Source organism: Paralichthys olivaceus, chromosome 11, assembly GCF_024713975.1.
Source record: "Paralichthys olivaceus isolate ysfri-2021 chromosome 11, ASM2471397v2, whole genome shotgun sequence".
In the NCBI taxonomy this organism is placed as follows: Eukaryota; Metazoa; Chordata; class Actinopteri; order Pleuronectiformes; family Paralichthyidae; genus Paralichthys; species Paralichthys olivaceus.
The window spans coordinates 14,841,388-14,855,643 of record NC_091103.1 but is presented as its reverse complement, the minus strand read 5'-3'; the positions used below and the strand labels follow the sequence as shown (position 1 = coordinate 14,855,643).

General features: G+C 41.9%; 2 protein-coding genes and 1 long non-coding RNA gene across 5 annotated transcripts in view; 1 reads left to right on the top strand and 2 right to left on the bottom strand.

The window, feature by feature from the left end:
• Window positions 1-7,469, bottom strand: part of mcamb (melanoma cell adhesion molecule b) — a 43,870-nt gene extending 36,401 nt beyond the window's left edge. For all 3 annotated transcript variants that reach the window (XM_069534543.1, XM_069534544.1, XM_069534545.1), the window contains exon 1: window positions 5,828-7,469. The gene's annotated coding sequence lies outside the window, so the exon portion shown is untranslated. The remainder of the gene's footprint in view (window positions 1-5,827) is intronic.
• Window positions 5,845-9,496, top strand: rnf26 (ring finger protein 26). The gene has a single exon (XM_020088594.2). It carries the CDS (start codon window positions 6,321-6,323, stop codon window positions 7,668-7,670), a length of 1,350 nt encoding a protein of 449 aa, XP_019944153.2. The 5' UTR covers window positions 5,845-6,320; the 3' UTR covers window positions 7,671-9,496.
• Window positions 9,497-9,892: 396 nt separating this feature from the next.
• On the bottom strand, window positions 9,893-13,265 carry LOC109630401 (uncharacterized). The gene is made up of 3 exons (XR_011244560.1): window positions 13,110-13,265; window positions 11,857-11,999; window positions 9,893-10,228 (listed from the first exon to the last, which is right to left on the bottom strand). It is a non-coding gene; the product is annotated as an uncharacterized lncRNA (long non-coding RNA).
• Window positions 13,266-14,256: the final 991 nt, after the last annotated feature.

Below are 14,256 nucleotides of genomic sequence, written 5' to 3'. Positions count from 1 at the left end.
TGATTTGTACAAAAATCTGTATAATAAGTAATAAATTGATGTTTATGTGAGGGTGTCTCCAAGTTATTTCTTATACTCGACAAGCGTCAGGATGAAAAATGCAAACAAACATGTCAACTCTGGGATTTAGGAGCTTTTGGCGCTAAGGGCCAATGCTAAAATTCTCCTACAAGTTGCAGGGACGTCAAGAGACTCGATCAGAATTCATACGTCATGTCTAACCACCTTTATTCATTACCCTCTAACTCTCATCAAGATGGTGGATTAAACTTGGCCCCTTTAACAATTCCATTACTGATGCACTGACTCAAGTGTTGTTACTGTGTACCTCTGTGTATGCCACTCCGCAGTGATTGATGATAAAATACTACATCTGCTTATCTCAACAGGGCTCACAGCGTTGTGCTCATGGGCTAAGGAAAGCCTAAAGGAAGGAAACATAGGAAAAGAAGTCATTCTTTCCGAACCACTGAAGCCAGACTGGAGAACAAGTTGTTTTGGGGGTAGTCTGTCCGGCATGAGAGGCGGCTATTGTCCGAGTGGCTCCGAAGGACGGGGGGCTTTTGAGCATACACTGGTCTGGTATGGTGAGGGGGCTCTGAGGAAGAGTGGGAGAGTAATTTGAATTTCTGCTCTACTCCATCACAACAACGGGGATTGTGACAAAAGAGTCACTGTGATAACTGTGCGAGCCAAGGCTTGAACATTGCTTCTCCATGGTGATTATATGTAATAGGGGCATTAATCATAATAGATCCACCCACTGACATGTTTCTTCAGTGTTTCAGTCTGTTAAGATTTTGATATTAAAAAGAAGAGAAAAGAAAGATGAATTAAACATTAGGCTAATAAATTCTAATGACTTCAGATTAATGATGAGAATTTTGATCTTTGCTTGGGGCGATAACAAACCACAGGGAAATTAGAACATGAGAGAGAGACACTTTCGCCTTGTTTCTTGTTTCAAGATGTTTCCAAAAATTAGTGTCTGGATCTTGAAACATGAGATAATAAAGAAAGTCGCTTCCTAAAAGGTTCACTGTGTAGAATTTAGTGACATCTAGTGGTGTAGTTGCATGTTGCAGCTGAATACCCTTCACCTCACGCTCCCCTTCCAAACATGAGAACCTATGGTAGCTTTCATTTGTTAGAAAAACTCAAAAGGTGTTTAGTTTGTCCAGTTTGGTTGACTGTAAAAAACATGGCGGCTTCCGTGGAGAGGACTAGCTCCCAATGTAAATATAAAGTATTTAAATGTGAAGGGCCCATTCTGGGGTAAAGAAAACAACAATTCGTACAATACAGGTGAAACACACTAGAGAAAACATCACTAGGATTATTTTATATTCAATTTCTGCCAATAGATCCCTTTCCCCTAAATCTTACACACTGGACATTTAAATATAAAGGAGATTGAATCAGGAATGTGCCAATAAAAGTAGAATTGAGAGTTTTGCAGCATATATTGAGTAGCTTTCATTCTTCAAAATAAAGCCTGTCCACAGCGACAGATCTTGCTTTGTAAAAGTTGTCACATAATAAAATCATGATGCAATGTTGTATCATTATATGGTTTCCTTTCCTATGCTTGTGTTTGATTAATATTGAATTCATCAAGTAGTTTACGACATGAAATGAATGAATGTTTTAAGTGTAAAATGGTAGGAGAGAACGGGGAAGATCTGCAGCAAAGGGCTGGGTCATAACCGAACCTGCGGCCGCTGCAGGAGCACTCAGGCCTCTATATGCAGCGTCCACTTTTAATGATTGAAAGATCATGTTTCAACTACTAAAAATAAGAAGCACCTGACATAGCAAATTGCATCTTGCTTTCATGCTTTATTTTACTGAAACGATAAGTCTATTAAACAGTAGGTTGTTGATGATCTGGAGTCTTTAACTCACTCTCTACAATGCTGTCAAAACACATAGAACCTGATCTGATATCATTTGTTTTGGGCAATTCAGATTTCTTATTAAGCTTAAGAAGATACTACAACAGCTCATTTCATAAGGAATTATGAATTAGAAGCACAAGGTCTCCAAAGTCAAACTTAGGTTTCAAGAGTTATGCAGCAGCCATACGCCTTGAAAGATTAGGTTTATGTTTGAGAGTGAACTGCTTCATTTCTATGAGATGTATCCGCCTCTAAAATCTTAACATTGACTTTTAATGACCATTTATTTGTTCTTTCCTAACGTTTAATGACCATTCCTGAGGAGACGAGTTGTTAGGCACTCTTTCCAGGATAGTGTCCTCAAAACTTCTGCTTGATTAGTAGGCTGCAGACCAAAACATCATCGTAGCATCATCTTGTGAGATCACATGAAGGCACTGTGAAGGTTTTTTTGGTTTTAGCAGGACCTCTTTCAAAATCATTTGATAGACTAAATTATCAATCAATTCACATAAAAGACGAACAACTATTGATAATGTTAGTAATTGTTGGCTGCAGAATGATTAAATGATTAATGTAGTGATTGAAAAACATCAGATTGATCAGATATTAAAGAATCGTCAACAGCAGCCCTATCAGTGACTAAACAAAGGATCCCTCTGAGGTTATTTTTTTGGTACAGAGGTGGAATAATGACTCATGCAGCAGGAAGCTGCTACTACATCCTGCAGACTCATGGACATCCTGCAGATGTAAAGACAAGGTCTTGAGAAGACGACTTGTGGTGGCAATTTATGTGAAACAAGCACAAAGTCAAACACTTCTTTCTGAAAGTTTAATTCAGCATCTGCAGATGGACTCATCAGTACACATCACCTGAATGACATGCACAAATGAGCAAAGAACATAGGAGAATCTGTGTTCTTATAACTTGCAGCCCCCTCCCACTAAGCATGCAAAGGTATTTATTACCCTCCTGTAGTTTCTCTCAGTGGAGGAGACATCCTGTCCTCTTTTCCTGCAATGACTCTTTTGTCCCCGCTCAGTTTGGTTGTGATAGTGACAGTTGACAAACAAACTCTGAATGCTGCATATTTCCAGCCCAGTATTGGTGATGCTGAAACCCCAGCTTTATGTTCATTTTTGTGTCCATTATGTCCATTAAGATATGAAATTAAATTAAAATATACAACCCTATCATGACAGTGTGGAAAAGGCTTTAGGAGAATAGTCATATTCAGAGTTTGTGCATTGAATTTTCTTATTGAGAGTTCGATGACAAGATCAATACCACTCTCATGTCTGTAGTGTAAATATGTACCTACAGTCAGCACAGAGCACAAAGATTTGAATGGGGGGGAAACAGCCAATCTGGCCGTGTCCAGTTTCCCCTTCGCAAGGAAAAGAAGGCTGAATGCTGAAGGGATCCATCAGGAGGATCAAGCACATGGCAAGGAAGGAAGTTTTCATATTGTTCACCATTGTAAAGCTTTTATGTTTCATTGTCACTGAAGCAGCTGGGGTGAGAGAATAGATCAACACATGAGATTGTGTGCAAATGGCCAAAGGTTGGGAAGAATGGAAAATCCTGGAAACACCCCCCACACACACACACAAACAAGTTAGATGAGGTTGTTTCACTGCTGACAAACTGTAGATCGCTACTGTCCAAATTCACATGTGCAGTATATTGTATCTTTTAATTGTTTAGGTATTTATTTATAAGAGGAATGCTGTGATGTTGTCAGCATTGCTTTTCTGTTTTTATTATGTACACGTGGGCCTCATTTTTTAATGCCCAAACTGCACAAAAATGTAAATTTTCCAACCAGAGAAAAGAACATTCTTGATCAGGTTGACACAAATGTCCCGGACACATATAAAACGGCACCATCCCCCCACCATGGCCTATGAGACCACATCTCACTGGAATTGACCCCATCCTACAAACCTCTAATCTGCAGAACAAGACCAACTGTTGAAACTGTCCAAGTCTGGAGGGAAGAATCCACTTCACTGCTGCAGGACTGTTATGAAAACACAAACTGGGAAGAATAATAAAGTCTTGACGGAATACAAGAACAACACCTCACAGACCAGCCATGACACCACCCTTCCTGATGTCCTGAACCACTTCTTTGCTCATTTTGACCATGACACCAGCAGAGTGGAAATAACAAAAACACCACCAAGGGAGGAGCCTGGACTCGTCCTACAGAGCCACCAGGTGAGATCCACTCTGTTGAAGATTGACATCACCAAAGCAGCAGGACCAGACATGGTATCAGGTTGAATCCTGAAATCATGTGCCGACCAACTAGCAAGGGTGTTTACCAACATCTTCAACCTCTCCCTGCAACAGTCTGTGGTCCCCACATGCCTCAAATCCACCTACATCACCCCTGTGCCCAAAAAACAAACTTTCAGAGACCTCAATGACTGTCGCCCAATAGCCCTGACACCAATTGCAATGAAGTGCTTTGAGAGACTTGTGCTTTCCCACAGGTCAACATCTCCACTGATCTGGACAGCCACCAGTTTGCCAACTGGGAAAACAGATCTACAGAGGATGCTGTCTCTATAGCACTTCATACACCCCTGTCCCACCTGGAGCATTCAAATACATACACCAGGATGCTATTTGTTGATTTCAGCTCCGCATGCAACACAATAGTCCCCCACAAACTGGTAAACAAACTCAAAAACCTCAGACTATCCACCACCACACTCTGTTCATGGATTATGGACTTCCTCACAAACTGTTAGGATGGGCAACCACACATCCTCCACCATCACTGTGAATCCAGCAGCACTGCAGGGCTGTGTGCTCAGTCCTGCTCTCTTCACCCTGTTCACTCATGATTGTACACCCATCCACTCCTCTAACACCATAGTGAAGTTTGCTGATGACACCACTATAGTAGGACTGATCTCAGACAATGAGGAGGTGCTCTACAGAGAGGAAGTACAACATCTGGTTGAGTGGCGCACTGACAATAACCTGGTCCTCAACACCTCAAAAACCAAAGAGATCATCGCTGGTTTCAGGAGAACCAGGAAGACCACACCTCCCCCTCTTCACATAAATGGTGGGGAAGTGGAGAGTGTGAATGACAAGTTCCTGGGAATCCACATCACAGAGGGTCTGACGTGGGCCCTTCACACCTCCTACCTGGTGAAGAAAGCTCAACAGAGGCTCTTCTTTTTGAGGAAACTCAAAAAAGCAGAACTCCCCCCAAAGCTCCCTGTCAACTTCTACAGGAGCACCATAGAGACAATTCTCTGCCAAAGCGCCACCGTGTGGTACACCAGCTGCACAGCTGAGAACCGGAGAGACTAAGTAGTCAAGACAGCACAGAGGATCATGGGAACCAAGCTCCCGACTCTGGACACGGTATATGCTAGCCGTCTAAACAAGAAGGATAGACCCCCCCCCACACACACACACACACACACACGCACACACACACACACACACACACCCCTGTAGCTGTATATCAATCGGTCCTGATTGAGCCAGCACCCCCCCAACCAGGTTACTAAAATAAAGAACAGTTTTTTTTTATTGTATTCAACTGTTTAAATCTGCACATTTTAAACCTGCTGTACATTTAATCGCATTGCTTTTTTTGTTTTTTTTCTTGTACAATGACAATAATACCTCTTGAATCTTGAATCTTTTCTACTGTGTTACATACATAACTACACCATGCTGCAGATCAGAGTAGCCTCACCTCAGCTAACTACAGTAATACAATAGTGTTATTATTTGTTTACGTCTTATAACTTTACAAGCATTATTAGTATTCTTATTAGATTATTAGCTTATTAGTTCATGTTTTTAAAAAATCTGTGAAAGTGAAACCTGACAGTACAACATTAACTCCTCTCTATTCAAAGATGTAAATCATTTTATTTTGTAGACTCACCGGAAACCGGAAAGAGAAGCTTAGGTCAGCTGACGCGACCAAAACAAATATGGCGACGGAGGTAACAACATCGAAGCGTATATGTGTTTTTCTTCGTCTCTCTTGATTCCGTCGGTGGATTTTTACGGTTTGAAACTTTTTAAAAACGTCTTTGTGAGCTGATGAAACTTCTCTGGGTCATTCTCTGACCGGAGAGAAGAAAACTACACAGAGAAGCGAAACGGAAGTGTGCCTCTCTCGTTTGAAACCAAACATCCGCCTCTGTTGCGCGTGTGTTTGTTGTGTGGGCTCGTCCTGTTCACCGAGCAGACATGGATCGAACATGAAACATAAAGCAGTTCATGGTGAAACGAAGCGGGGGGTGGCTGATGGTTTCGGCTAACGCACCGGACGAGCTGACGGCCTGAACAAGATGTGACATCCAAGTGTGTCGGTTAGTAAACGAACTTCACTGGAGACACGCTGAGTACAGATCAGCAGCAGAGAGGGCGCCATGGGGCTGGTGAACTTTGTCCTCTCCACGGTTGGAAAATGTCTGGACGCCGCCTGTCTCCTCTTGGACCTGAACTTTCTCGTCGTCCACACCGTGGTGCGGACTCTGCTGGCGTTGGTCACCTTCATCACCAGCCTGCCCACCCTCCTCCTCACCTCAGTGCTGGAGCTGGGGAACTTCCTTGTCTTTTGCCTGGTGTCCCTGGCAGAGGCGACCTCCAACGTGGCCCAGGGCTCCGTCACCATGCTGGGGAGCCTGGTGCTGGCCCTGGAGGGGCTGCTGGAGAGCCTGAAGATGGTGGGTTACCTGTCCATGCACGTCCTCCTCCGCGGGAAGGAGCACCTGTGTCGGGGTCTGCTGTCCATGCTGGAGGGCTGCGGCATCGCTGTCAGCCTGGTGGTCTATTTCACCAACACCGTGGTAAACTACGCACTCATCGCCACTCAGAACGTGTACCTGGCTTTGGTCAGTGTGTGGCAGACGGTCTCCAGCCCTCTGCAGAAGGTGCTGGAGCTGATGCTGACCTCCTTCACCTTTCTGTACAGCAGTCTGGTCGGGACATCAGCGTTCTTGTGGTCGCCCTGCAAGCTGGTGTTGGACTTTCTGGTTTCTCTGGTGCACATGTTCATCAGCATCTTCATACTGAACATCTACGGCCTCCTGCTCACTGTCACCATCGCTCTGACCACCACAGTCTACCTGAACCCACAGCTGACCCGACGGGCTGCTGCACTAATTCTGGATTACATGAACTCTTTTCAAGCTCTGCACAGACTGCATTTTGCTCTCTGCCGCCTCGCTTCAGCCGTGCAGGGTCTCCCACATATGCTGCGTGGTAACATGCGACGTCTTCGAAGGATACTCCATCACCTCTACCTGCTGGAGACACGACTCTGGCAGCAGCTGTCTCGACACAGCAGCCAAATAGGCCTGGCGCTGAGGACGCACCTCCATAGGGATAACAACAACAGAGCGCGAGGGGACGGCGACCCCAGAGAAGAGCAGCGGGGCCCACCAGACGGAAGAGCAGGGGACGGAGCCCACCAAGAGATGCTGGATTTAGCGTTCCCCTCCTCGAGTACAGACAGACCACTGAAGAAGGTGTCGTCTCCAGGCAGAGGCAGCAAACCTCTGCCTGCTGAGAATCTGCTGACTCTACTGAAGGAGCAGGAGGACAGGAAGAAGTGTGTGATCTGTCAGGACTGTAACAAGACGGTGGTGCTGCTGCCGTGCAGACACCTCTGCTTGTGTAGAGACTGTACAAACATCCTGTTGAGGCAACCCATCTACCAACAGAACTGTCCGCTCTGTCGGCACATGATCCTCAACACTATGGACGTCTATGTATGAGGGACCAGTGGACCTAAAGGCTCCTGACATCAAGGAGTCTGATAATCAGTATCTATGCTTCAACTTTTACCACCACTGACTTTTGTTTTACTGGGTTTCCTTTAAATCTAAATTCATATTTTTTTTTGCTAAAAAAAGTAAACATGTGAACAGGAAATTATATAATACCTACGCCTTTGGATGCTTTGGATGATAAAATGCCACAACCATAAATAGAGACAAGGGTTGCAGTGTAATTATTATTTCCACGGTTGATGAATCTGCTGATTGTTTTCCAGATTCATCATTGAAATCTAAAAAACATCAAAACATTGTCAAAAACACAACTTTCCGGAGCCCAAAGCAATGTCCTGAAAATGTTGTTTGTGGACTGGTGATTTATGCAAACAACAGTCTTCACTAGTTTCCCACCATATGTGATAAAAAAAATACATATTTTGTGAAGCTGAAATCAGAATAGGATAAGGCAAAAAAAACTGATAAAGTTAATCCATTAACAACATATCTGCGGCTTAATTTTATTTCTGTTACGTGATTGATAAAACATTGTGGCTCTAAAAGAGACTGCAAAAGGCTTATTTTCTAAAATATAACTGGACTGTTTCACCACTATTTTTTCCATTACTGTGGGATAATAAAAGGGGTTTGGTATTTGTACTGATCATTTTGTTGCTTTTCAAGTGTGAACACTTCCTGTTATATGGATGTGCGTCACAGCTACAGTCTCTGTTTTGCCAGTGTGATGAACCCGTTCAAAAATGATTCCGTGTTGCCACGCTGAGTCTGAGGTCTCTCGTAGCCACGGTAACCCGTAAGTGCCCTCCCTTGCTGATGCTGAAATGTTTACCGCTGCTCTTGTCTTAAAAATGCGCTTTTTATCGACCAAGCTGTGAATACCAACGCATGCATGAGTATACTAGTGATTACACACATGTATATTTAACAGTATATTCAAATCAACACCATTACTTTTTGTTGCAGTGGAAGCTTTTACAATTTGAATATACTGCATGGAGCCATGTAAGAGTTAACAAAGGTTTTCTGGATTTGAGGATGGTCATTTATAATTGTTCAGCCAGTGACAGAAAAATAAAGCTTTATTCCATTTATTTGTTCTATTGATAGGACATGTTCCAGTCCTGCATCAGAGGCAGGTTACAGTCACCCCCCTCACATGATCCATAAAAGGTTTTCTCTTTCCTATTGTATAAAAGGACCATAAACTAATAAGGGTTCACAATTTCATTTGTTTTTATATTTGTAGCTGTTGAAGCTGACGTGTTGTCATTGATCGGTGTTTAAAGGGCAATGTTATGATGCCACTTATGTGTTATCGATGGTGGTTGGTGTGGAGGTGTGAGATCTGTGGGAAGAGGGCTGTTTTTAACCTCATTTGCCTTTTGAAACATTTTGTTTAAATAATTTGTTTGTTTAGAAAAATAAGAGTTCTGCATTATTTTTGTGACAGGAGCCATTTAATACAAATTACTGACACTACTATGTGTCTTTAGTATCTTACTCAAATATCATTAATGAGAGTGACTGAGTGTTTGATGAGGTTGTAAAAGATTTCTGGGGACCAGACTGTAGTCAGCATAGATCTCTCTCAGGTATTCCTTTAATGCTAATGTACAGCATTCCCCAACTACAGATTGCAGTGGACTGAAACCACTCACATGACCATCACTGCTGCTCTCTGCAGTCATTATGACAGTGTGGGACAATGCCATTTGAAGACGTGAATGTAATTTGTGTGTTTTTTTTAATGCTGTGGCTGCCACATAATGATAAGTTGAATGTTCATAATAAAACAACAGTCAAGACTGGTTCTTGTGACCTCTCACCAACTGAACACATTACACATGTTAATATTGAGTCATTATCTATACTCCTTATTGTTTGAGGGTTATTTGGGGGTTGAACTAATTCCATTCCTTCACAAAAACACCACAGAAAAACATGTCCTGTAGAATGTCCGGAAATGGGACAAAACTATTTCCATGAGTCTGTTGTTACATCTTAAATTGTCCTGTGTCCTATTGACAGAACAAAACTTAAAATAAGCAGTGCAGCAATAAGATTGCCTAATCAATTATTTAAGTAAATACATCAGCCCTAAAAATGTACGCACAAGTAGAAAATGAACAACTCAACTCAATTTCTTTCCGGCCACAGGTACAGTATGTGTACACCAGGATAAACTTTGACATGAGATGAAAGGAAACATGGCCTTTGGTATATTTCAAATTTAATCATACTGATTCTACTAGGTTTTTAAACAGTCCACACAGACTGTGTCCTTCATATGCAGATTACTACAAATGGAAATAGTTGTGGGCGGAACAATGTTTATCTAAAAGCAGAACTGTCATGTCCTGTATCTGCAGAAGTAAAGGGGGATCTAGCAGAGCTGTAGTGTAGAGGAGGAGAGGAGGCCTTGATGCACAAGGGACTACTTCCACAAACATACGACAATTCACCAGAGGCCTGTGATGCAGGGGGTCCGGTCCTGTTCCCAAAGTTTTCTCTAAAAATATCCCCAGCTCCACATTCAACATCTGCAGAGATAAAAGGATACAATGAGATGTTACGTGTCTGTGAACACGACCCCGGCATCTTTTACTCATCTTTATAACTCAGAGGTTTCTACATGATGTCCACAAACAAGCAAACAAGCTGTTAGAGGGATCGGAAAACTAATCCAGAGGTTGTTTATTGTCTCCTGACCCATGATTCCTGCCTCTGCTGTGTTTACCAGTTAATTGTTAATGGGGTGGTGTTAACAGAGGGGAGGAAGTTTAATGTCGGAGAGGGGGGACGAGCAGGGAGGAGTGAACCGAGGAGAGCTTGATACTCTGGGGGTTCGACCTCCTCCTTCAGACTCTGGGGGTCCCGGTTGGGAGCAGTGTGGGAAAATGTCAAACCCAAGAGCACTTTTGTCCGCCTCACTCAGGATGTATTTTTTCTGTTTATGCTGACTCAGTGTGGCATCTGATTTCTCTATCATCTCTCGTTTGTTTTAAACCTGGCCTCTTTATGACTGGGAAAACTTCTCCAAAACCAGAGGAGTCCAGGGCTTCAGAACAGTGATGCTAAAGGTCAAAGGTGACAGCATGAACTTTCTCCTGGAACTTGGAAGCTTTGCATGAACTCTGTGTTTCCACCACAGGGACCGGGATCTAAATAAAGTTATGGGTAAATCCTTTAACCCCCAAAAAGTCCCTGGTCTCGCGGGTTAGTACTTTTGGGATGTGGCTTGCAGAACTACGTAATCATATTATAGCCAGTAGCCACCATTTATAAAAACCTGTCACTGTGTATACATTTTTTATAAATTATTCTCTCATACCGACATTATGGAGCCACAGAAGAACAGCGCAGCACCGACCCCTGACCTCCCTGTAAGGGGCCCCATAAACCACACGAGACTGTCTCAACCAAGACAAACTACAGGAGGTTTTAGTTGATGTTTCTATTTCTGATATATCGACAAGCCTGAAGTGACAGAGTCCTCCGGCTTGATGCAAAGACAAACAGAAGAGACATAGATTGAAGATAAAATTAGAGATCTACAAAAGGAAGAGTGAAACAAAAGAGTCAGAGAGAGAAAAGAGTGAATTAAGTGAACTCAGCTGTTTGACAGTGAGATAAAGACCCAGACGTTCAGCCCTGACTGTACTGTGATGAAGATGTTGGTTTTAATTAGCAGATTTCTACCACTGATAATCCTGATGGCTTTGAATAAACACAGTGTGTGATGAATGGGCATCATAGAGATTAAAGCTGGTGGTGACTCCCGCTGCAGGAAGCTGGATGATAGCCATCAGGTCACTGGAGTCGGGTTGCCCCCCCCCCCCCCGTAGTATTTAAACTTTAACCTTCAGCCTGACAGAGAGATGAAATGTGCCACTGTTTCCCAACACAAAGAGATCAGAACCAGGGCTGTGAGGCAATTTAAAAACGGTTCAGATAGATATGTGATGATGAACGTTTGATAACACTGAATCTAAGGTGATTTAATGTGGTTTTTCTGACACTGATAAACAGATAAAAAGCCTGTGAGGTGAACGTGGAGATAGAAATCTCTGTAAAGTGATTTGAATGAGCTACAATTACAAAGATTTGATGAGAGTGTGCTGCAGGAACCACACAGAAGGGACATCAGGTCACACACTGCATTACTGACCATTGGAACTTCTGCATGGAAGTTGTTGTTCCCACCAGAACTGTGCGCTGCTTCCCCAGTGACAGACTGCTGTCTCAGTCCTGCCCAACAGAGACTGAGGAGGTCTTGTATCCCCCCGGCCATGACTGTACAACTCCTCTCAGCTATGGCAAAATGAAATGCATACATCATGTTACCAGGCTTATCTTTATTTGATTTTACATATACTATTTTTTTATATCTCTAGTTTTTATATTTGAAGTTTTATTCTTCCACAGTTTTTCACTGCACCGTAACGTTGTTTAGCTTCACATATTTATCTTTAAATCCGTATTTATATTTGGCAACAGTACTCAGGCTCAGTTGCTTGAGTTTCTGTGCTCTACTTCTCTCACCTCAAACTTTCAATCATACTTACTCATCTTATATATTAGTTGTTCTTGTGGTGAGACTTTCATCCCACTATAGATTAAATGTACTTATTCTTGACTTTTTATGGTTTTTATGCTCTTGTGTGTGTTTGACTGGTGTTTATGCTACTGGATGCCTAATTTCCCCTCAGGATCAATAAAGTATCTATCTATCTAAATAGTGTTTAACCTCTTTAACTTAAATCTTCAGTGGTCCCATTATGATCTAAATGGAGATCATTGTGAAGATGGGGGTTTTATTTGATTGTCATGCTGACAGAAAACAGATTTTTGTCAGCATCAAGGCAAAATCTGCACCCTGAAAATAATAGTTTGTTAGAAATGAATATGAGCATGATATCACCAAGAATAACACAAAAGAAAAGCTATTTATTTTGATGGCTGAAGTCGGTTTGAGGTTGTTTAGTTACTTTGTGCAGTAAAGTATCTGATTCCATCCTCCAAAAATGAATTCTGCATTTTTTCTGTTAAGAAATCCTCCCAGTAATGACCTTACAAGGTAAAGTCGGGTTCAAAGTAAACCTCGCTGGAACTTGTTCGTAATTGTTCCACAACAGCATAACTGAGGTCCACTGTTGAATATTTCTTTCATAAAGTGTCTCATTAAACATCAATTTCAGTTGTTGATCTGAACTTCTCGTCCAACAGCAACACACGGAAGCACTCAATTTCACTAGAGATTACTTTTTTAACTCTTGAGAACATCCTCTGAAAAACTAGACTATGGGAAGAGCCATGAAGGAAAGGTGGTTTTGAATATATGCACACATTTCCTCTGGTAAGTGTCAACATGTGACCAGTAAGGTCTTGATTTAGCAGTTATCATTCAAATATACCACTTACCTTTAATTTTGCATTAATCTCATGAGATTCTAGCCTGTATCTTCTGAAGGATGTGATCAGTAAATAATGACTGGAATCCTTATGTACCATACATTCCTGTCTGATCTATTGATAACACCCAGAACTGCTGTTATACTCATCATATAAGCACCTCAGGTCAGTTTTTAGAAGCAGATATGGAAACAGCTGTAACAACATCAGTCCTGGTTACGTCATCTGAAGCAGACTGAAGGTGCTCCTGCAGAGTTAAGCTGCTGAATGCTGTTACAACTCTGCCCCCTGCTGGACCACCTCTAAAGAAGGTGACGTCAGAGAGCAGATTGTCTCATTGAAGACAAAAAAATGTTTTTGATATTGTTTTTGGTGAATTGGGGTTTTTGTTGACCTGAGGAGAAGTTCACGATCTGATGGATGATTCAGTTCTTTTCTTTTTAATCATTTAACTTAAAACTTGTACATCAGCTAATTTAGAATATAACTAACACTAACATATTATGTCTTGCTTGTTTGAACCAAACTGAAAAAAGTGTCATTTATTCACCTTGTAGTGCTAATGATATTACAGAAATGCCTACATATTTCCAAGAGAAATGTCTAGATAGAGAGAATTTTAGATAGAAAGTTTCAAAATGGATCTTAAAAATGATATTTAGACATTCATGCAGGGACATGAAATATATGATTTGGTAATATGGCAAACAGAATGAGAATGATGTTTTTAAGGCTTTTGGAGGTAAATGAAACATGTTTTAAAGTGGTGGATTTTGACCTCAGCATTTTCTTGAATCATTGATACTGCCCTGTCTCTTCTTTGTGCATGTTCACTCATCTGCATTATTTAATCCAGATGTCATACTCTTGCGTCACTCTCCTCCACCCAAACAAACACCCACCCAGTTCGTTCACAGAGTGATGTCACCGTCTGCTTGGTCATCAGCTTCAATTTACAGGCCGTGAACTAATTGAAATAACTGATTAAAGCCAGAGGAGGATTGATTAACGTCCTGCTCCTCTGGTTCTGTCCCAGAGAGAAACAGTTATGGGGTTATATTTAGAGCCCAATTATATGTCAGACACTGTGGGAGTGAAGGAAAAATAACATTTGCTCATGTCTGAGGTACAGTGTGTTTGACAGGCACAGAGTGCA